At 48.4% G+C, this 20,815-nt stretch overlaps 2 protein-coding genes and 1 long non-coding RNA gene across 4 annotated transcripts in view; 2 read left to right on the top strand and 1 right to left on the bottom strand.

Moving 5' to 3' along the window:
• The first annotated feature begins 1,812 nt into the window (after positions 1-1,812).
• Positions 1,813-8,521, top strand: BPIFA2 (BPI fold containing family A member 2). Its single transcript, XM_053201378.1, has 6 exons — positions 1,813-1,969; positions 3,889-4,033; positions 4,696-4,803; positions 5,733-5,885; positions 8,235-8,316; positions 8,429-8,521. Exons 1-6 carry the CDS (start codon positions 1,813-1,815, stop codon positions 8,519-8,521), a joined length of 738 nt encoding a protein of 245 aa, XP_053057353.1.
• Positions 8,522-9,281: 760 nt separating this feature from the next.
• Positions 9,282-11,113, top strand: LOC128311133 (uncharacterized). The gene is made up of 3 exons (XR_008289145.1): positions 9,282-9,459; positions 10,288-10,368; positions 10,924-11,113. It is a non-coding gene; the product is annotated as an uncharacterized LOC128311133 (long non-coding RNA).
• An 8,342-nt stretch (positions 11,114-19,455) lies between these two features.
• CDK5RAP1 (CDK5 regulatory subunit associated protein 1) overlaps positions 19,456-20,815 on the bottom strand; it is a 194,940-nt gene continuing 193,580 nt past the window's right edge. Inside the window, exon 21 of one of the 2 annotated variants that reach the window (XR_003423984.2) lies at positions 19,456-20,610. The gene's annotated coding sequence lies outside the window, so the exon portion shown is untranslated. The remainder of the gene's footprint in view (positions 20,611-20,815) is intronic. The other variant, XR_008289143.1, reaches the window with a different exon arrangement.

Below are 20,815 nucleotides of genomic sequence, written 5' to 3'. Positions count from 1 at the left end.
CCATGCGAGAGGAAGGCCCAGAGCACAGGACAGTAACAACTTGCTGGAGGGCAGGAAACAAGTTAAAACAAAAAAACCCAGTTGTGATGATTTGTAGCGAAAGAAGCCGACAAGGAGCTGAGGGTGGGAGCGGCTGGCTCCCTCAGCTGGACAGTCAGGGAAGTTCTGGGGAGGTGAGTGTCAAGGGCTGGGGACAGCTGGGGATGAGAGCACAGCCTCTGCGAGGGACCATGGCAGGAAAGAGGTTGGCACCTTTCCGAAACAGAAGGAAGGCCAGTAGGGGCTGGGGAGGGAGAGGTAGGAGATGACTCTGAAAGGCAGAGCACAGAGGACACAGGCTTCGAGAGCCATGGCGAGGACTCTGGGGGTAGGCTGAGTAACACCCCTCCGGCTGCTGTGCTGAGAGTAGAGCGAATGGAGGCAAGTGGGCAGAGGGAGACCAGGGATGAGGCTGTTGGTGCGTATCTCCTGACACTGGCTGTGCAGCCTCAGGTGAGACGCTCGACTTTTCTGGGCCTCACTATTGCCCACATATATGGAGGTAATGTGGGGCAAATTTTGTTCACTCCCAGGAGGAGCTCCCGACCAGCTAGATGGAACAGGCTGTGGGGGATAGGAAGCTCTCCGTCAGCACAAACATCACACTGAGGCTGGCTCCACCACGCGAGATTTTGTGAAGAGCATTCAGACACCAGAGGAGGGTTGGGTAGAATGACCTCCCTGGTCGCTGACCCTGACTCTCTGTGAGCCATAATTCTAGCCCTACCTCTGGACCTGTCTTGCTGGGTGACCTCAAATTGGTTACTTCCCCTCTCCGTGCCTCAGTTCCCAAGTGAGGACAGAATTAGCTGGATGATCACTCTTGGTCCTCCCACCAGAACATTCTCCTCTTCATCCATTCTCAGTCTTTACCCCAACCCCCACTCACAATGGCCACCGTCTTGGCAGCTGGATGCTCCATGAGAACCTGGTCTTAGTCTTGGCAGAAAGTCCTCTGCATGTCCATCCATTTCAGTTCAAGCATCCTGGGTGACCTTTGGGCTGGAAATCTCTCTGCTCATCCTGGACAGGGGTTATTTTCTTTGGAATCGCTCTGGATGGCCCCGGAACCAGGGCTTGCTTCTGTGCACAGCCTCCCATCCTGTCACCACCACATAAAGGCCACCAGCCCCTAGCAGATCCCAGGAGACTGTGCAGAGGAGCAAGGATTTGCGGACATCCTCCTCCAAACCTGTGAGTGGTGGGCTTTCCCCCTGATGGCACCCCATGTGGTGATCTTCAGAATGTTTGGGGGGCAAGAGACAGAAGGATGGGGCCACTTGGATTAGCTAATATTTTGAGTGTAGCATTATTATTGACATCCAGAACTCTGATCAGAGGACGAAGACAGCAAGATGGTGTGTGTGGGGGGGTGCCCCCTAACCTTGACTCTGGGAAGGGGCCAGAGTGGGCTTCACAGAGGGCATGATGTCTTACTGAAGCTGGAGAGTCAGTAGGAAATAACTTAGGTAAAATTGCAAAGACAAGGAGGCAGAGGAGCTAGCATGTGCAAAGGACCTTTGTGTAAAGAGCATAGACTTGGAACTAAGTGTGCCTTGCCAAATTCCAGCTCCTCCACTCACTGGCTGTGTGTTTCTGGGCAAGTTGCTCTAGCTTTATGATCTGGGTTGCCCATCTGTAAAACAGCAGATGACCACATCTACCTTAAAGGAATGTTAAGTGTAAGAGTAACAGGTGCTTATCAAAGATGATCCTTTTCTCTCTGGGTAATTCTCACTCTTGTTCCTCGTGGTGTCAAAGTGTTAAGACAAGATGCTTCAGCTTTGGAAACTTGTTCTCTTGTGCGGCCTGCTCACTGGGACCTCGGCATCTCTTCTTGGAGACCTTAGCAACGACCTGAATAATGTTGTGGACAAGCTGAAACCTGCTGTTGAGAAAGGACTTGAGACCATTGACAATACAGTTGAATGTGAGTTATCAAGATGATTGGCCTAAATTCTATGCCCGCATTACCAGAGGCTGCCACCAGGGGATGCTCTTTATGAGTGGTTTGCTGAGAAAGGTGACTATTCAGTTCTAGTTCATTCACTTATTTTTCTAGGAATAAGCAATGCTCAAATGAATATCCCTTTACACACTACATCATGGCAAACTTTTCCTAATATATGCGTCGTATAAATTCCTAAAAGTGAGATTTCAAAAGTTCAAAAGGTATGCACATTTTAGGGGCGCCTGGGTGGCTCAGTCGGTTAAGCGTCCAACTTTGGCCCAGGTCATGATCTCGCAGTTCACGAGTTCGAGCCCCACGTCGGGCTCTGTGCTGACAGCTCGGAGCCTGGAGCCTGCTTCCGATTCTGTGTCTCCCTCTCTCTCTGACCCTCCCCCCATTCATGCTCTGTCTCTATCTCAAAAATAAATAAACATTAAAAAAAATTTTTTTAAATAAAAAAAAGGTATGCATATTTTAAATTACAGTCGTTGTTGACAAATAATCCCTTACATTAACATTCTCTCCATTAGTCTCGGGAGAGCGCCTTCCCCTCCCCCACCCTTGACAGTACTAGTATGGGCAACTTAAGTGTTTTGCTAATGTCATAGACAAAAGATTATGACTCATTTCACTTTGCATTTCTCCAATTATGAAAGAATCCACTCATTTTTTCCATATTTTATTAGCTGTTTACATATTTTAGCACATTTTGTTCATATTCATAGCCTATTCTTCTGCTACATTGTTCAATGTTCTTATTAATTTGTATTAGTTCATTGGAAATTAGCCATACTTAAGCCCTCAGCCTAGGTAGCTTTTTTTTAAGTTTCTTTATTTATTTTGAGAGAGAGAGCACACACACACACACACACATGCGCGCGCGCACACACACACACACACGTTTGAGTGGGGAGGGGGAAAGGGGCAGAGAGAGAGGAGGGAGAGAATCCCAAGCAGGCTCTGGGCTAACAGCAATGCTAACAGCTCCAAAATGGAGCTTGATCCCACAAACTGCAAGATCATGACCCGAGACAAAACCAAGAGTCAGATGCCTAACCACCTGAGCCACCCAGGCGCCCCTAAGCCTAGGTAGCTTTAAAGCTACCTAGCTTTAAATTTATTTAATTTTGTCTCCTTTTTCAATTCTGATTTCTTTTTGTTGTTGTTGTTTTGTAAATGTTTATCTATTTACTTTCAGAGAGAGAGGGAGAGTGGGAGCTGGGGAGGGGCAGAGAGAGAGGGAGAGAGAGAGAATCCCAAGCAGGCTCTGTGCAGAGCCCAACTCGGGGCTCGATCTCACAAATTGTGAGATCATGCTCTGAGCCGAAAACAAGAGATGGACCCTTAACCAACTGAGGCACGCAGGCACCCCTTTATGAATGCCTCTAAATGCCTGCTGCCAAGCTCTCATCCTCGAACTCCCATTTGCCACTTTTATGAGTTGGAGCCATACTTTTCCCTTGATTCTGGATTTTCCATTTCTTAGTTTATTCTCTTCATTTTGTTTGACCCAGTTTCTGAAACTTGTGTGAACATCTCATTCAGAGCAATAGACCACCCCCCCCCAACCCACCTCAACTAGAAGCTGGTGTACAATCGATATCAATTGCCTCGTTCGTTGATTGATTGCTCTGGGTACGAATGATGAGTATGTATTAGTACAAAGGCAGCACAGAAGGAACAAAGGCTCCCCAGCCGCATGACTTTAGGCACATTTCTTAACCTTTCGGTCCTTTATTTCCTCATCTGAAAATGCAGATAATAACAATATCTACCTCATTTGTATTGTTAGGAAGAGTAAATAAAATAACATAGGCAAATGGTCTTTCCTAGCGCCTCGTGAATGGTCACTGCTCCATAAATGGCACACAACTCTCAATGGCAATTGTTTTTGTCAGCTATCCTTCAGAAACTGAAGGCTGACGTGGCGGTGCTTCAGGATTCTAAGGTTTGGCAGCTGGCCAAGCAGAAGCTGCAGGAAGCTGAGAAGTTGGTGAACGACGCTCTTTCTAAGGTCCTCTCACTTAAGGACGGGACTTTGAGGTGAGTTGATGCTTCAAGGTGAAGAGCTTTGCTTCAGGAAAAGGGAACACACACCTTTGGGGAGGTGAGTTTAAGATCAAAGACAGAAGGGTGGATAAATCTTGCTCCTCCTCATAGAGCTGAGGCCGTCTGAGGCCAGGTTCATCAGGGCTTGAGCAAATTAGAAGCAGGGCCGCGGGGCCAGTCCGAGCAGCTCATGGGTTTGGGCTTCCACATTCTGTAATTTCGGGATCCCAGTGAAGGTCCCTTTAATCCTCACCCCCACCTGCTTGCTGGTGCCTGAAGTCCCTCTTCCAAGGAATAAGACCTTTCTTCTCCAAATATAGCTGAGGGTAAAAGTCTGGATCCCCTCAGGAGAGAGAAAACTGGAATGCATACCACATAGCTGGCTCCACACATAGAGTTTTGGAGTCAGACGGTTCTGGGTTCAAGTTCTGATGCTGACACTTGTTGCTCCCCGGAATCTGTGGGGGAAATGACATCCGTCTGAGTGCCCGTTTTTGCTACGCCCCAACACGGAGAGGATCAAACTTCCAAACAGGGCGACCGTGAAGGCCAAAGAAGGCAGGGGTGGTGAGGCCCAAATGCTCAGCGTGATGCTGGCGTCAGGCTAGCATGGCTGTCACGAGGAATAACAAAGGCAAACCGTGGTTTTTGCACAGCTTGAACATCCTTAACTCCCGCATCCTGAATATCAAAATTGAACTGACTCCTGATGGCGAAGGCATTAACATAAGGGTCCCCGTCACCGCTAATGTCACCCTGGCTCTGTGAGTATGCATTCGAATCTGGGATTGGGGAGTGGCAGTGCAGCATGGCCAGGGGATTCCCAAATTGGAACCAGGCACTTTTCCATGCTGCTATGTGGCCTTGGGCCTCAGTTTCCCAATCTGTAAATGAGGGGGCCTTTCCAGCTCTAAGATCTGAGCCCTTAAAATGTTCTGATGAACTTTGGCCATCACCAAGTCTCTTTTAAAAGAACCTTCCATTAAATATTTCTGAAATCGTAACATTTGTACGATTGTAAAATTTGTAACTTTTACAATCTAATTGTAAAATTTGAAAAATTGAGAAAACATGAGCATTCACAACTCTTTGGCAAAATTTCCTCCAGCATTATCTGCTCTCTTGAGACTCTCTTTGAATAGCGAGGACCACTGTGCCTAATGCATATAGTATTGTACAGTATATAATGAAGGGCGTATGTGACAAATACAATTTTAAAGTATATTAATGACTTTAAGAAAGATAGGAGAATGAGCATGTGTGGAAGCAGATAAATGGAGGACACGGGGGCTCCATCATTCATTGGCAGTGAGATCTTGGGATGGTTGCTTAGCCTGTCCGTACCAGTATTTCCCCATTTTGAAAATAGGGATAATAGTGCTTTTCCCTCATGGTGTTTGTGTAATGACATGGATTAATCCAGGCATTTTAGAAATGCCTGGCATATAATTTGCCCTCGATAACTGTTAACTATTATTATTTTAATTATTACAGTGGTGCTATATAAAAATGTCATATGAGCCATATCCATGTGGCCAGGCAAAGACGCCCCTAACATAAATATGTCAGTCTCATAAGGAATATAGATGACACTGACATCAGCCATAGACATCCTGGGTAGTGTGTACCCACAGTGGAGGAAGCTTAGCAGGCCTTCTCGACTTGCATTCACTGGGAATCTTATTTCCTACAGGCCTCTCATTGGCAAGAAGGTCAACCTGAAGGTTTCTTTGGACCTCCTGACTAGCCTCAGACTTGAAACCGATGCCCAGACTGGCATCCCCAAAGTGGTCGTGGGAGAATGCCTCAGTGACTCAGACAGCATCTCCATCACCTTGCTGGACGGGTAAGGCCCTTGTTCCACCTCAGCAGAGCTGGGCTCTCAGGGGAGTTGAGGACCCCTAATCTCAGCCCTATTCCTATACCCACCAGGCAACACCATGTGGCGAAAAGGAGTTTCGCTCTGGAGTCAGACAGACCTTGGCTCTGCTACCAGCTTGTAACATTGTGACCAACTTAGCCCCTCCGAGCCTCAGTTTTCCCTTCAGTGAAGGTGATAATAATGCCTGCTCCTCAGTTGCTGAGCCGACCAGATGGAAAGACACAAGTGTCTGGCACCCAGCCTGGCACACACTAAGCTCTCAGGGATCATAATACCCATGCAGACTCTGTCTCCTTGTTCTCTCCGTTACCGAGACCAGAGTGTTGACCTCTGAGCACGAATCTGTTCGTTCCACCTTACGGTGCTGCCAGGATTCTGCTTCCTGCTTTTTGAAGCTCTGTTGTTTTGTGCGTGTGCACATTTAGGATTGTTACTTTTTCTTGCAAAATGGACCCCTCTATCATTATGTTATATCCCGTAATAACAACAACAATAAACTGTATTCACCTTCTTGCCTCCATGTGGGGGTGGGGGGAGAAGAGAAGTCAGTGCTTACCATGGGCTCTAATTTCCGATTGCCCCCAGAGAGGCCTCCACCCACTGGAAAATTCCCAAAATGAGATCTTGAAAACTCAATCCTCTCCATTAAAATCATCGATCCCTGTTAATCCACAAAACCTATGCCTTAAACTATGCTTGAAAGGGCACGTTTGGCGGGGAAAGAGGGTTGGGAGAGGAAGGGAGACCCTGGAGGTGGCTCATGGAGGAGGAAAGGCTGGAAGCTGAGGGCTGGGGCAGGTTGGCTTTGGGAGGAAACAAGGCTGGCTTAGCTCTCAGCCGTGAGGGCTATGAGCAGAGGTCACTCTACCATACCCCTCTCGAGGGATATGACCGCAGGTTGCCTGAAGTTCCCTCCCCCCGCCCAAACCAAAGAAAGGCTCTCCTGCCTGATGTTATTTGGGAAGGCTGGGATACAAAGTGACAGACCTGAGCCCTGCTGGATACGGCCTTGTCTGCAGGTCCCAGGGAATTCATCCTGTCACTCTGGGTCTCAGTGTCCCCATCTGTGAAATGACATTCCTCTCTACTGCCCCCAGCCTGCTCACCCCAAGTGCTCCCCACAGCTGTCTGGGCTCAGTATGAGCTGGCCCCACCCTCAGATCACTGCGCTCTTGCCATCACTCACTGCGTTCCAGGCACCCTGGCCCTTACTCTGGGCTCAGCGAAGCTCTCTCCCACCTCTAGACCTGTCCTTGTTCCGGCCTCCTAGAACACCTTGCCCCTCCACCTCCATGTTCTTCTTAACCTTTAGGTTCTAGCAATGCTTCCTCCTGGGGCGCCCGGGTGGCTTAGTTGGTTAAGCGTCTGACTCTTGATTTCAGCTCAGGCCATGATCTCATGGTTTGTGAGTTCAAGCCCCACATCGAGCTCTGTGCTGACAGTGCTGAGCCTGGTTGGGATTCTCTCTCTCCCTCTCTCTTTGCCCCTCCCCTGCTTGCACACATGCTCTCGCTCTCTATCTCTCAAAATAAATAAATAAACTTAAAAAAAAAGATTTTAAAAAGTTTCCTTCTATTCTCCCTCGAAATAGTCTACTCTAGCTCTTCAGAGTACTTGTCCCAAGTTGTCCTTATATATTTAATTCTATATTTATTTCATTGCTTCTTTTAGCCAAAGATGCTTGAACATCTGCTATGTCCCAGATAGGCTCTGAACTCTGGAGAATTTTTGATGACAACAGACAAGGACCCTGTTTTCCTGGAGTTTATTGTCCTGAGGGAAAGGCAGGCAGACAAGCTTCTAGTCCATCTGTAAAGAGCCCTCAAAGAAAATGTCAGATTATAATGTCAGACACATAGCGGTCTGATGCAAAGCACTCTCTTAGGCGAGCAGTCAGGGAAGGCTGCTCGGAGGAGGTGTCGGTCGTGCTGAGAGCTGAAGGTGGGAAGGAGCCAGACTTAGCAAGACTTGTTTCATGCTTAGGTACCAGGAGGCATGGTGCTTGTGTTTTGCTCCTCCCCGTGGCCCCAGCCCAGCTTAGTGCCTGGCATGTAGGTGGTGATCTGTAAATATGTGTTGAATGAATAAATGAATGAATGAAGTCTTAAGGTTGTGAGGAGACTCTCACAGGTTGAGGTGAGCCTCTGGTCAGACGTGGGGTGCCCCTGAACAGCACTCTGTGGTTAGAAAGGCGTCGCAGTGTCCCTGGGCCTATGTGACTTCAGGGTGCTACGTCATCTCCCACCCTCCTCCCCGCTGCTATGTGGCAGTTCTTCCCACTCGCCTGGTTTATCAGTTGCCTCTCTTTTCCAGCCACAGTCACCTGATCAACAAGGTCCTGAACTCCATGACCAGCATCCTGGAAAAGACTGTGTCCCACCTAATAGAGAAGGATGTGAGTCCTCCACTCCTGGGGGCCCAGAGACATGAGAGGGCCGGGGGGGCGAAGGGAGGCAGGTTTACCGTTCACAGGCCTGATCGTATTCTCTGGCACCTTTTCTTCCAAGGTGCAAACTTCTCCTTGGGCTGTCAGCTGGAACCTGCACCCCTTTACTCAGCCTAGGGAGCAGGAGAGAGGAGCAGGGCCTGACAGTAGCTGAAATCATTGGGTCCCAAACTTGAGCCACTGGCCATACCTACCTGGCCTTTTTAGCTAATGTGTTCTTTTAAACAATGCAATTTTACTTAAACTTATTTAAATACATTTATCTTAAAAGAAAACTATATCTCCACCATAATTGGAAATTAGTATCACTGAGATAATTAATTAAAGCAATAAGCACCAACCTGTAAAAATAGGTATTTTCATCATTTTCATATGTACACACATATGTACACACAAAGTTCCAGAGGTTCTGAATCAGTCATTCTGGAAGGGGGCTGGGAATCTGGGTTTGTGAAAGAAAAATCCTCCACGTGGCTCTGCGATTCACTGAATGGGAGCCTCACTACTCAAAATGTGGTCCTCTGACCAGCAGCATGGACCCTCACCAGGGAGCTTACTAGAAATGCAGGCTCTCAGCCCGCCCCCCTGCCCCATCACCACCCAGACGTGCTGAGTCAGAATTTGCATTTTAGTGAGATCCTCAGGGGATTGTACACACAGAATGGTGAGAAACTCTGCTCTATGGCTCCCAGGGCCCCATTTGATTCCTTAAAATTCCAGGGTGCCAAGGTTCAAGGTTTCCAAGAGTGTAGGGTTCTGGGATGTGAACATTCTAGATTCTCAAGGTTCTAGGGTTCCAATGTTCTAAGGTTTTAGAATTCTAACATCCTATTGTTCTCTAGTTTTAGACTTCTAAGTTTCTGTTGTTCCAGAATCCTAAGGGTCAAAGGTTCCGAGATACTCCTGGGCAGCTGGCAGTTTCTCCCCAGCTGATAATGATTTGTCCTCCTTCCTGTTCCTGGCCCTCCTCCCCCTCCCTCCTTCCCTTCTGCCCTGTTTCTCCGCCCGCCCCCCCTCCCGCCCCACAGGTGTGCCCATTGATCCACCTCTTGGTCTCCACCGTGGATGAACATATTTTACATGACATCATTGGTAAGTCACAGCCTGGGGACGGCGGCGGGGGGGAGCTTTTCCCTCTGCAGCCTTCTAAGGTTAAGCACGAACCCTGCACCCACCCCATGGTAGGTCTGGCCAGGGGACCCTGGAGAAGCAGGAGGACCCAACGTCTGAGCAAGCTGGGGGAGTGTGGCTGGATGGAGTCTTTGCAGAACTGAGGGGGTTCTGTGGGCCTCTGAGAGCTCTCTATCATCCCTCTTTAAACCCACAGAACCTGCCTGTGAGATGTGAGAAGAGCGGCCATATCTGGGTTCAAATCCTGGCTCTGCTATTTAGCAGCTATGGGGCCTTGTTCAAATGGGTCTGCCTCTCTGAGCCTGGGTTTCCTCCCGGGTGAACCAAGATTGTAAACACCGGAGGCTGATGAGTGGATTCAGAGGAAAAGCTGGCCTCTTTCCCTCCTTGTGAAGAGCCGTGGCTTCTCCTCCAGCCATGGGGGGTGAGGGAGCGGCTTTCTTTGTTCTCTGGGTCTCCAGGCGTGGCTGGGGTTGCCGAGCAGTAGAAGTGGGTAGGTGAAGGTATCAGGGTCCTGGAGGTGGCCCTTCTATGGAAACAGCCACAGGTCAGTTCCTTGGGCGATCTTTCTACGCTCTGCATACCCCATCCCATCGGAGCCTCGCAACAGTCCTGTGGGGTGGGTGCTGTCATTATACCCATTTTACAGATGAACAAACTGAGGCTCAGAGAAGTGGACTGACATGCCTGAGGTCCCATGGCTGTCAGACTGACCCGCTGGAGAGCAGCAGCCATTGGGGTCTGGTTTCTACTGGAGAATGAGGCCTGCTATTTATTTTGTCCCTTCAGATAAACTTCCAAAGGACAGCAAACCGCAAGCTGCTGCCTGAAGAGGGGCATGAGGAGGGCTTCTGTGATGCCCAACCAAAGGTAAGGGGTGGCTCTGTGCCCCATTAAGGGGATGAGGCCCCTCCACAGGCACCTGTGGTGAAGCCAAAGCAAGGCTTGGCTTCTCTCTTTTTAGCAGCAGGCTGAGCCCTAATTTTGGTCATAGACTGAGCTGTGACCCTGGCCCCAGCCTGAACTCTGACCTGGTCACACTCTGCACCTTGAACCTTATTCCGACACCCAGAATGAGCCTGGATCCTAGTCACAGACTGAGCCCTGACCTTGATCTCAGACTGATCCACGATCCTGGTCGTATACTGAGCCCTGAACCCTGGCTCTAGTCTTGGCCTCTGATCAGTCTTTTCACATCTGCCATTGCTCCTAAGGTGAGGGGAGAGAAGGGTGAGGGGAGGAGGATAGGTCCGTGTCAGGTGCCAGAGACAAACCCCAAACCACAGGTGCCAGTCCCTTCTCCAAGACGTGAGACTCTGTAGGATATTGTGGAAAAGAGTTCAGGCAGCAGGGTCTGGTGGCTGACAGGGATCCACAACAACCCCACTGCGGTCAGTGCCCTAAGCCCTCGCGGTCTCATTCCAGCTCAGTTCCCAGTGGCTTGACTGTGCCCCACGTAGCATCTCCATCTGGTAAGGTACAGCCACCATCCAACCAGAGTGACAGCCTAAGTTCAGCCAGAAGGAGCCCTCGCAGATCCTTCTCCTCATGGTTGGGACAGCAGCCTCTGTGCTCACCGCCCTCCACCCCCTGCAATAAAAAAACAATTTCTGCACCCTCCTGTGTGGCTCCTTTTATTCCCTCCATTGGCATGGGGAGGGGGCAACTGGGGCGGTAGAGACCTGGGTGGGATCTGGAAGAGATATTTGGGACTATCCATCTTGTTTCACAAGGCACAGAGAGGGCAAGAGACTGACCCAGGGTCACACAGCCAGTCGGTGGCAGTGGTAGACCCCTTGATTCATCCATTCACACGTTTGGCAGGTATTTAGTGAGTCCCTACTGTGGATCAGGCAAGCAGTGGGAATGCGACAGTCACATTCTGGGTGACCCCACCTAGTGCTTTCGTCCCCTGCCCTCCAGGGACTCTGAGAGGCCTTGTGGAGGACTGGGGACATCTGATCCATGGGCTCAGGAGTACAGAGCAGAATGACGTAGGGTCAGGGGCCTAGGCCACATCCCAGCCTGCCCCTCCGTGCCCCCTGAAGGGCTGGAGCTGAGATCAATTCAAGCAACCCCTGAGAACACCCATGGTCCCCAGACTCCAAGGCTCATCTCCCCTCCAACTGCCAGCCTGAGAGCCTGTGCGCCCACCTGCCAGGCTGCACGGAGGCCCAGCCAGCCTGGTGAAGCCAAGGGTCCCTTGGAGACCAGCTGCTGTCTCCAGCCGAGGTCCCTTCTTCCACACTCCAGAGCTCAGCTCACCCCAGGCTGTGCCAGGCCATGGTTGAGTCAGCATCGCTCTGCTTATGTTACCACCACTGCCATCCTGGGGAGCTGCCTTTGCTGGCCACATGTGACCTCACCAGTTCTTAACAACAGCCAGAAAACACTGTTCTTGTCCCCATTTGACACATGAGGAAACTAAGGCTCACAGAGGGAAAGTGACTCATCAAGGTCACACAGTAAGCAAGTGGCAAATCTGGATTTGAACACACAACTATGAGAGCCTTTGCTCAGAGAAGTGACATCCCATCGCCCCGGCACTTTGGCTGCCTCCTCAGCCCCCAGCAGGCACTGCTTTCTTCTGCCCCTGACACATGAGAGCCTCTCGAGGCTGGTCTTCCTCCCTACATGCAGGCCTCAGTTTCCCCTTTGCCCTGCAGGGAGGAGGATGCCACCCCACCCAAAAGGGACTGCCTCATGGGGTCCAGTCACCTCAAGGGACTCTTGAGTCCCTGGAGTGGCCTGGAGGGGCCTCAGACTAGCTCTCCTGAGTGATCCCGTGAGGACCTCAGTTCAGATGTGCCAAGGGGCTGCTGGGCACAGGGCGAGGGCCAGGGAGTTTGGCACATCTGAGCTCAAGATGGCCCCTGCCACTTTCTAGCTCTGAAATCTTGGGTAATTTACTTAGCCTCTCAGAATCTGGAGTTTCTCCCCTGTAGGGAATTAACAGTGAAACCTCGGTCACTAGGTTGTTGCGAGGATGGGAAGTGTTTAACTAGGGCCTGATAGCTATTGCGTCCCCTCTACACGCTGAAATTGCTATCACAACCACCCTAGTGTTTGTTGATTGACTGCTAACAGCCCTGATGTGGTAGAGAAAACCATGGTCCTGGGAGATCTTGGGTTTTCACCCCATCTTTATCACAACACTGCCAATGATCTCCCAGTGGTCATTCTCTCCCCTCCCCAGATTTTAACTGGGCACATCGTCCCCAGCCAGAGACTACATTTCCCAGCCTCCCTTGCAGTAGCCATGCGATTAAAGTCTGACCAATGGCATATCAGCAGAAATGATGTGTTTGAAAGGAAGGAGTTCCTGGCTGGCTGGCTCAGTGTGTGGAGCATGTGACTCATGATCTTGGGTTGTGAGTTCAAGTCCCACATTGGGAAATGAGCTTTAAAAAAAAAAAAAAAAAAGAAGGGGGGGTCCCTCTACTTTCTTCCTTCTATCAACTTAGAAATGGGAATGAGCAGAACTGTCTGAGACCTAGAGGTGGAAGCTGTGTACTGAGCCAGCAGAGCTGCTCCTAAAGCCCCTGACCACCCACCTCTGGGCTCCATGGCAGTAAAAGAATGAGCTAGCTTATTTAAACCAGTGTGTTTTGGGGTCTCCTTGTCAAGGCTACTTTGTCTCTATTCCACCTGCCTCCTTCTGCCAATAACGTGCTGTGTGACATTAGCCTGCTAACTTCTCTCTGAGCCCTGTTTTCTTATTTGCACAGAGATCCCTAAAGGCCCTTCCTGTTCCAACAGGACAAAAGTTAGTGCTCCCTCCAGACTTGAATGGGAAAGAGAATAAACATTTATTGAGTCCCTACCACATGCCAGGCACTGTATTAGACTGGTGATTCTTTGCCCCCCAGGGGCATTGGCAATGTCTGGAGACATTTTAATTGTCACAGATTGTTGCAGATGCTACTGGCATGTCGTGAGTAGAGGCCGGGGATTGTCACTTAGCATTCTACAATACACAGGACAGCCTCTCACAAAAAAGAATCATCTGGGCCAAAATGTCAATAGTGTTGAGAATTCCTGTATTAAACCTTTATGCACATTATCTCATTGAATTCCGTTTTTTTCTGAGGGATGCAGTGAATGGGTCTTGGGGGAAGATGTGGCAACTAAGTAAGGCTCAGAGAGGTGAAGTGACTTGCCCAAGGCCACACAGCTGGTCAGGGGCAAAGCTGGATTTAATCCAAAGTCACCCTCCTCCAGAGCCGGTGCTTCCCTTCTGGCGGGGGAAGAAGGGTGAGTTTTCCTTTCTCGCTGTTTTGTGACAACCCCTCCTCCCACAAAAAATACACAAAGGAGGTCTCAAAATTCAGGGCTTCTTTGGGCCATAACCAACTGGAGTCATTGCCAAGCCTTTGTCCATGCTGTTATGTCTACTGGGGACACCATTCCTCCTCCCTCCCCAGCTGGCTAAATCCTGCTCAGCCTTAAAACTTTGCTCAGGGGCGCCTGGGTGGCTCAGTCGTTTAAGTGTCCGACTTCGGCTCAGGTCATGATTTTATGATTCATGAGTTTGAGTCCCACATGGGGCTTTCTGCTGTCAGCCTCAAACCCACTTTGGATCCTCTGTCTTCTCTCTTTGCCCCTCCCCTACTCCACCTCCCTCTCTCTCTCTCTCTCTCTCAAAAATAAATAAACATTAAAAAAAAGGAAGAAAGAGTGTCAACTCTGGTTAGTATGGTTTTTCCCTTCTTTTTTTTTTTAATATTTATTTTTGAGAGAGGGGGAGGGGCAAAGAGAGGGGAACAAAAGATCTGAAGCAGGCTCCATCCGATGGGGGCCGCCAACCAGCGAGCCTCGAGATCATGACCTGAGCTGAAGTCGGATGCTTAACCCACTGAGCCGCCAGGAGCCCCGGTTTTCACCTTTCCTATTCATCAATCTGCCCCCATGAGCTCCTTGAAGGCAGGTACCTCGCTCCTCTCAACAGCCCCAGCGTCCAGAAAAGGACCAGATACAGTACAAGCACTAACAAATGTTGAATGAGTGAGTGAATGAATGAATGAATGAATGAATCTCTTCTGTCTGTATACAATCAGACACCATCTCCAGGACACCTGAGTGGGTAGGTGCACAGGAAATTTCTAGCAAGCCAGAAGTGGGGGTATAGGAGACTTGTCATCATTTTCTGTCAATCAGGGCCAGATACCTGGGACTTGAGGACATAAGTGATGGACTAGGACCAAATGCGGGGCTCCTAGGTAATTGAAGCCAGAACATGGGGTGGGTGGGGCCGAGGCCACATGGCCCCACCGGTGACTAACATGGGCAATGGAGGTGAAAGGAAAGAGGGTGCAGAAGTGACGAGGGCTCTGTTGTCAGCCTGGCGCCCCTGCTACCAGCTCTGGCTCAGACCTCAAAGAGGGGTGAGGGCTTCCTAGAGACGGTGACACCTCATGAAGGAGGCTTTGGGGACAAAGAGGCCATACGGAGGAGGAGAGGGAAGAACTGGCCTGAGGGAATATATGGGAAGAAAGAAGGCAAGACCTGACTGGACCCCGAATCAGCCAGAAAACAGAGAGCAAAACTGTCGCCCAGGCTCTTTTAAAGGTTTAATTCAATTAAATAAATGCTGGATCTTTCCAATGTTTGCACCATCCCTTCAGGATAACATCTCAGGATCAAAATTATTTACTTTATGCCTTGGAACATTTTAGGATGCCAGGAACACATCATAGAACTTACCAACCCGGATCTTTCTATTTACGCTAGGATGAGGGAGTATATACATTTCACCGTATATTTGCCAGCAGATAGACGCTTTTATTTTAAATATTTGTTCTTTGAATGGGAGTGGAATAAACTTCATCGCCCTGGAAGAGCTGAAGGTCCCAAGTTAGGAGAGTCAATTATTCCATCAACTCAAGAGATTATTTTCTCAACTTTTTTTTTTTTTTAATTTGGGGAAATACTGTGTTTTACAGCTGAATGAAAATACAGCTCTGAGAACTGTGCTGAGCTGGTGTCACAATGATGCAAGAAACTGGGACTGGGTGGGGGAACTGAACGGGGATGCTGAAATTTGACAAATTTCATTTGTTGGGGTGACTCACTTCTGTGTTAATGTTTGTTCAAGAAATAGCATGGATTTTCCAAAAAGAAGAGGGTTGTTGAGCACCTAGCTAAGCCAGGCTCTGTGCCTGATGACAGAAACAGGACCCCCTGCCCCTGAGCGCAGCAGCCTAGAGGGGATTCTGCAAAGCTCCAAGTCCACAGCAGGGTCTGGGAGTGAAGAGGGCAGGACTCAGGCTCATAGCCCCCCTGGGAGGTGGGGGTGAGAGAAAGACTCGTAGGAGGGGCTTCTGGCCCAGCCTGGGGCTGAGGGGCATCGCATTTTAACAAAATGACGTATTTTATGAAAAATAACTCCATGTTCCAGAAAACATCAAAAGTGAGAGGAGTAGCTCTGTTTTACTTTCTTTCTTTCTTTTTTTTTAATCTCGTGGGGCACCTGGGTGACTAATCAGTTAAGCATTCAACTCTTGATTTTGGCTCAGGTCATGACCTCACCGTTCAGGAGTTCAAGCCCTGCATGGGGCTCTGTGCTGACAGCATGGAGCCTGCTTGGGATTCTCTTTTTCTCTCTCTCTGCCCCTCCCCTCTCTCGGTCTCCTTTCTCTCTCTCTCTCTCTCTCTCTCTCTCACACACACACATGAATAAATAAATAAATAAATAAATAAATAAATAAATAAATAAACATTTTTTAAAAATCTCCATAACGACTGGCTTAACAGAAGACAGCTGGATCCTCGCATCTGCTCTGCCTCCAGTCAGTTCCAATATCACATGTCATGGAGTTCTCAGAAAAATCTGCTCTACACTTATGAGATAAATGAGAGAGAAGAGGCAAATAATGTCTTCATATTAATTCAAAATTGTTTTGGACCTCGCAGACCTCCTGGAAGTTTGGTGGGGGCCCCCAGACTACACTTTGAGAACCACTGGGCTAGTTACTAGGAAGCCATGGAAAGTTTCCAGACAGGAGAGAGACAATCTCAGCAATCAGTTTCAGGAAGTTTCCTCTAACAGGTGATATGTTGGGTGGGTTGAAAGGAGGCAAAGGCCATGGCTGGTCGAGGTCCCACCCAGGGCAGGAGCTGTTGGGGTGGAGAGCTGGGCTGTGGACAGAGAGAGAGGGTAGCTTCCAGGGAGGAGGTGCCCATGAGAGAGGTACAGCTAGGGAAGTCCATTCTGCAACTTAATCATGCTGAGCCTTTGCTATCCTGGGCCCCCCAGACTAGGCTCTGGGGCCAGAGCTGATGGTTCAGGAGCCTACATCCCACCATCCTCAGCTTAGGAAGGAGAGAGTGTTGCAGGAAGGCACTAGACCTCACCTTTGGTTCTGATTCTCTTTATCTCATATCCAAGGTCAGTAGGCAAAGTCACATTTGTCCCTGTTGTCCTGCAAGCACTTGCCCATCCAACTGACCCTCTGCCTACAGACACAACTGCTAACTGGAGCAGCTGTACTGACAATGGTATCCGTGGACCTACATTTCACAACCTTGATCGAAGCTTCCAGAGTGTCTCACCACACCATGCCACAATCACACCCCTTGGTATTTACCCAAAGGAATTGAAAAGATGTGTCCACACAAAAACCTGCACTTGGAGATTTTAGCAGATTTATTCATAACTTCCCCAGCTTGGAGGAACCAAGATGCCCTTCAACAGGTGAATGGATAAATAGACTGTGGCACATCCAGACAGTAGAATATGATGCAGCACTAAAAATAAATGAGCTATGGGGCTCCTGGTGGCTCAGTCACTTGAGCACCCAACTCTTGGTTTCTGCTCAGGTCATGATCTCGTGGTTTGTGAGATCAAGCCCTGAGTTGGGCTCCACACTGACAGTGGAGCCTGCTTGGGATTCTCTCTCCCTCTCTCTGCCCCTCCCCTGTGCTCTCCTCTCTCTCTCTCTCAATAAATAAATAAATAAATAAATAAATAAATAAACAAACAAACAAACAAACAAACATTAAACAATTTTTAAAAAGAAAGGAATGAGTTATCGGGTCATGAAAAGACACAGAGGAAACTTAAGTTCATATTACTCAGTAAAAGAAGTCTACTAAGTGAAAAGGCTGCATACTGGATGATTTCAACTATATGAAATTCTGGAAAGGGCAAAACTACAGAGACAGTATAAAAAAATCAGTATTGTCAGGGGCTTGGAAGGAGGGAGGGATGAATTGGCAGAGCACAGAGAATTTTTAGGGCAATGCAACTGTTCTGTATACTGTAGAAGCAGATACACATCATTACACATCTGTCCAAACCTACTGAATGTACAACCCCCAGCGCAAGCCCTAATGTAAACTGTGGGCGTTGAGTGATAATGATGTGTCAGTGCAGGCTCATTGTCATAACAACAGCCCACTCTGGTGGGGGATGCTGATCATGGAGGCTGTGCATGCACAGGGACCAGGAGGTATACCAGAAGTCTCCACACATTCTGCTCAAATCTGCTGTGAATCTAAAAGTACTCAGAAAAAGTCTATTCCAAACAAACAAACAAACAAAAAAACCCTTCAAGGTGGAGGTTCCAAGCCTGGCATTGTGATTCCCTTAGAACCTGACCCCTGACTGCCTTTCTGCCTCCTCTCCTGGGCTTCCTGGCCCATGTTCTACAAAGAGGAGGCATGCAGTGATGTTTTGGTGGGTGGCCAGGAGCTCTCAAATGACCCACATTAGGATGGCCTTCTGGCTCTAACATGTATCCATAGGCAGAAAACATACTGGATGAAAGTGAGTTGTGATTAAGACCTTGGCTCTAGGATCTACCTCCTGGGTGTGGATCTTGGCTCTTCCAGGGCTGGAAGCACACCACTCAGCTTCTTGGAGCACCACCTCTTTGCCAGTAATGTGAGTGTTGGAGCATCAACCCCTCATAGGGTTTGGAGAGGACGAAATGAGTGAGGTATGCAAAGCATGTGGTGCAAGGCCTAGGGAGGCAGAAGAACTTAGACACAGCCCCTAAAAGCTGACACATTAGCAGCAGAAACTGAAATCCTCAAACTTGGAACTGAACAGGGGAACAAATGGTCCCAGCTTTGGAGCCAGAGAGAGATTAAGTTCTACCAGGGAAATCTGTAACACCTTCTTGGTAAGCGTGAGTGAGATTAGAACAAGGCTTCAAAGAATGGCTCCTTAATTCATTCATTCTTTTCACACAGATCTATGGAGTATTTGCTACTTTCCAGGAACACAGGAATAGTTCGAACAAAGGTCCTGAGGTAGGAGGGGGAGGACATAGCAGGGAAACAATGTGTAGGCAGCACTGGACGTAGGCTGCATTTAGGGATGGGTGGCGAGAGATCAGCATAAGGTCCCCACAGCTTGGACTTTGTGGAACTGTCTGATCTTTGCCAGAATGGTTAAATGACTTAGTGTGGCAGACAAGAAAGTACTGTTCAGCTGTCCCTTCAAGGAGACCTGCCACAAAGAGGTTAGCTGGCTGGTTATTCTCCATATCTATGTGTATGTCCAGTTGCACAGAACGAAGACTAGAGAGCAATGAGCCAAAGTGCTAGTAGAGGTTATCTCTAAATAGAGATATTGTTTTCTTTATGCATTTCTATATTTAAAAATGTTCCCTCGTGGGGCACCTGGGTGGCTCAGTCAGTTAAGCGTCTGACTTCGACTCAGGTCATGATCTCGCAGTTCATGAGCCAAGCCCCATATTGGGCTCTGTGCTGACTGACAGTTCAGAGCCTGGAGCCTGCTTCAGATTCTGTGGCTCCCTCTCTTTCTGTCCCTACCCCCCCACACAAACATTAAAAAATAATAAACAAACAAACAAACAAACAAACATTTCCTTGTAAACAGGGATCATGTGAATAATCTGAAATATATGTTTTAATATATTTTTGAAATTAAAGCTTGAGTGGGGTCCCAGTTTTTGGAGCAAATGATGAAGCATATCTGTCCTTCAGGCCTTGAGGAACAAGCCTTCCCAGTGTAACAGAGAACTGTTCCTCCTACCCAATAAGAAAGCCTCAGCTCTGCTCTAAAAGGAGGAATTTGAGATGTGGTGTCAAAGTTACAAGCTTGGGCATAAGGCAGAACTAGATTCACAACCTGATTCTACTATAGACTAGCTCTATGATCTTGGGCAAAATTTTCCTCTCTTGAGTCTTGGTTTCCTTTTCTGTAAACTGGGGCTAATAATAGTTTTTACATGGTAAGGTTGCTATGAGGATTCCACAAGCATTTGTGAAAATTGCCTATCAGTGCTGGAATTATAATAGATGGGGGAACTGAGGCCAAGAAAGGGCATGAGGCCTGACCAGTATCAAAGAGCAAGACATAGTTAGAGCCAGGGTAAAACTCAAGCCTCCCTGAACTGAAGCCAGGATACATCCACCCTTGACTCCACTCAGAGTAGACTGAGTGGCTTCCTCCTTCACAGTCCTTTAGGTCCACCTCACTCATGGCACAAATGAGGAAACCAGCCAATAGGGCCATGAGTGAGAGTCATGAACGCAGCCTCCAGGCTCTCTCAGGGCTCCCAACATTCTCTACACCTCTGCATTTGCTGACATTCGTGATGTGCAGTTTGAAATATGTTTTTGACACTTCCATCAAATGTCTTAAGTGAGTCCCTATCTCCTTAATCCTCTAGGACTTCTATGCAGGAATGTTTGCTTTGGAGGTATTGGATGGACGTGGTGAGATTGAAGACTTCTCATCAGTTTCCTAGTGCCACGTCTTCCCAGCAATGGGGCCATTCGCCATTTATAAAGTCTGCCCTACTGCAGAGCCATCAGGATTCAACTGACGGAGACCCAGGGCATCAGAGTGGTCCTGAAACTGACTCTACTTACCTGGGATCCCCACAGGTACTGCCCCAAGATGCTGAAAGTCTCAGATCTCCTTCTCATCCTCTATAGTCTTCTTGCCCTGTTGTCTGCTCAATATTTGAATAATTGAATGATGTGTGAGTCTGTTATATTGTATATTTTAATTTCTTGGATTTCAGTCCATTTGTCCTTTTGTGCATGTGTGTATGCCTTGTAATTTTTCATTAGATGCTGAACATCATGATACAAATTATAGAGGTTCTAAACGATGTCATCTTTTTCCAAAGCCAACTGAAAGAAGATAGTCAAGAGATAGAATATAGGTGGATGGCTTTGATTCTGCTGAAGCTCAGATTTATGTTTTATGAGGGTGGAAATGTTTTGATTTTGCTCTTACTCTTCAGGGGAGCCTTTATTTCTAGGGCATGTCCCTTTCTCCTGCAGAATTGTCTTCTGAGTCTTAACTAAAAGACCAAGGTGTCCATTAAGGGCACTC

This window comes from Acinonyx jubatus, chromosome A3, assembly GCF_027475565.1.
Source record: "Acinonyx jubatus isolate Ajub_Pintada_27869175 chromosome A3, VMU_Ajub_asm_v1.0, whole genome shotgun sequence".
Taxonomy (NCBI): Eukaryota; Metazoa; Chordata; class Mammalia; order Carnivora; family Felidae; genus Acinonyx; species Acinonyx jubatus.
Note: the sequence above shows the minus strand (reverse complement) of the source record. Positions and strands in the feature narration are given on the sequence as shown.

Coding starts and splice junctions, on each gene's coding strand:
- BPIFA2 (XM_053201378.1), top strand. CDS start 1,813: ATGCTTCAGCTTTGGAAACTTGTTCTCTTGTGCGGCCTGCTCACTGGG. Junction 4,034..4,695: donor CTTAAGGACGGGACTTTGAG/GTGAGTTGATGC, acceptor GTTTTTGCACAG/CTTGAACATCCTTAACTCCC. Junction 4,804..5,732: donor GCTAATGTCACCCTGGCTCT/GTGAGTATGCAT, acceptor TATTTCCTACAG/GCCTCTCATTGGCAAGAAGG.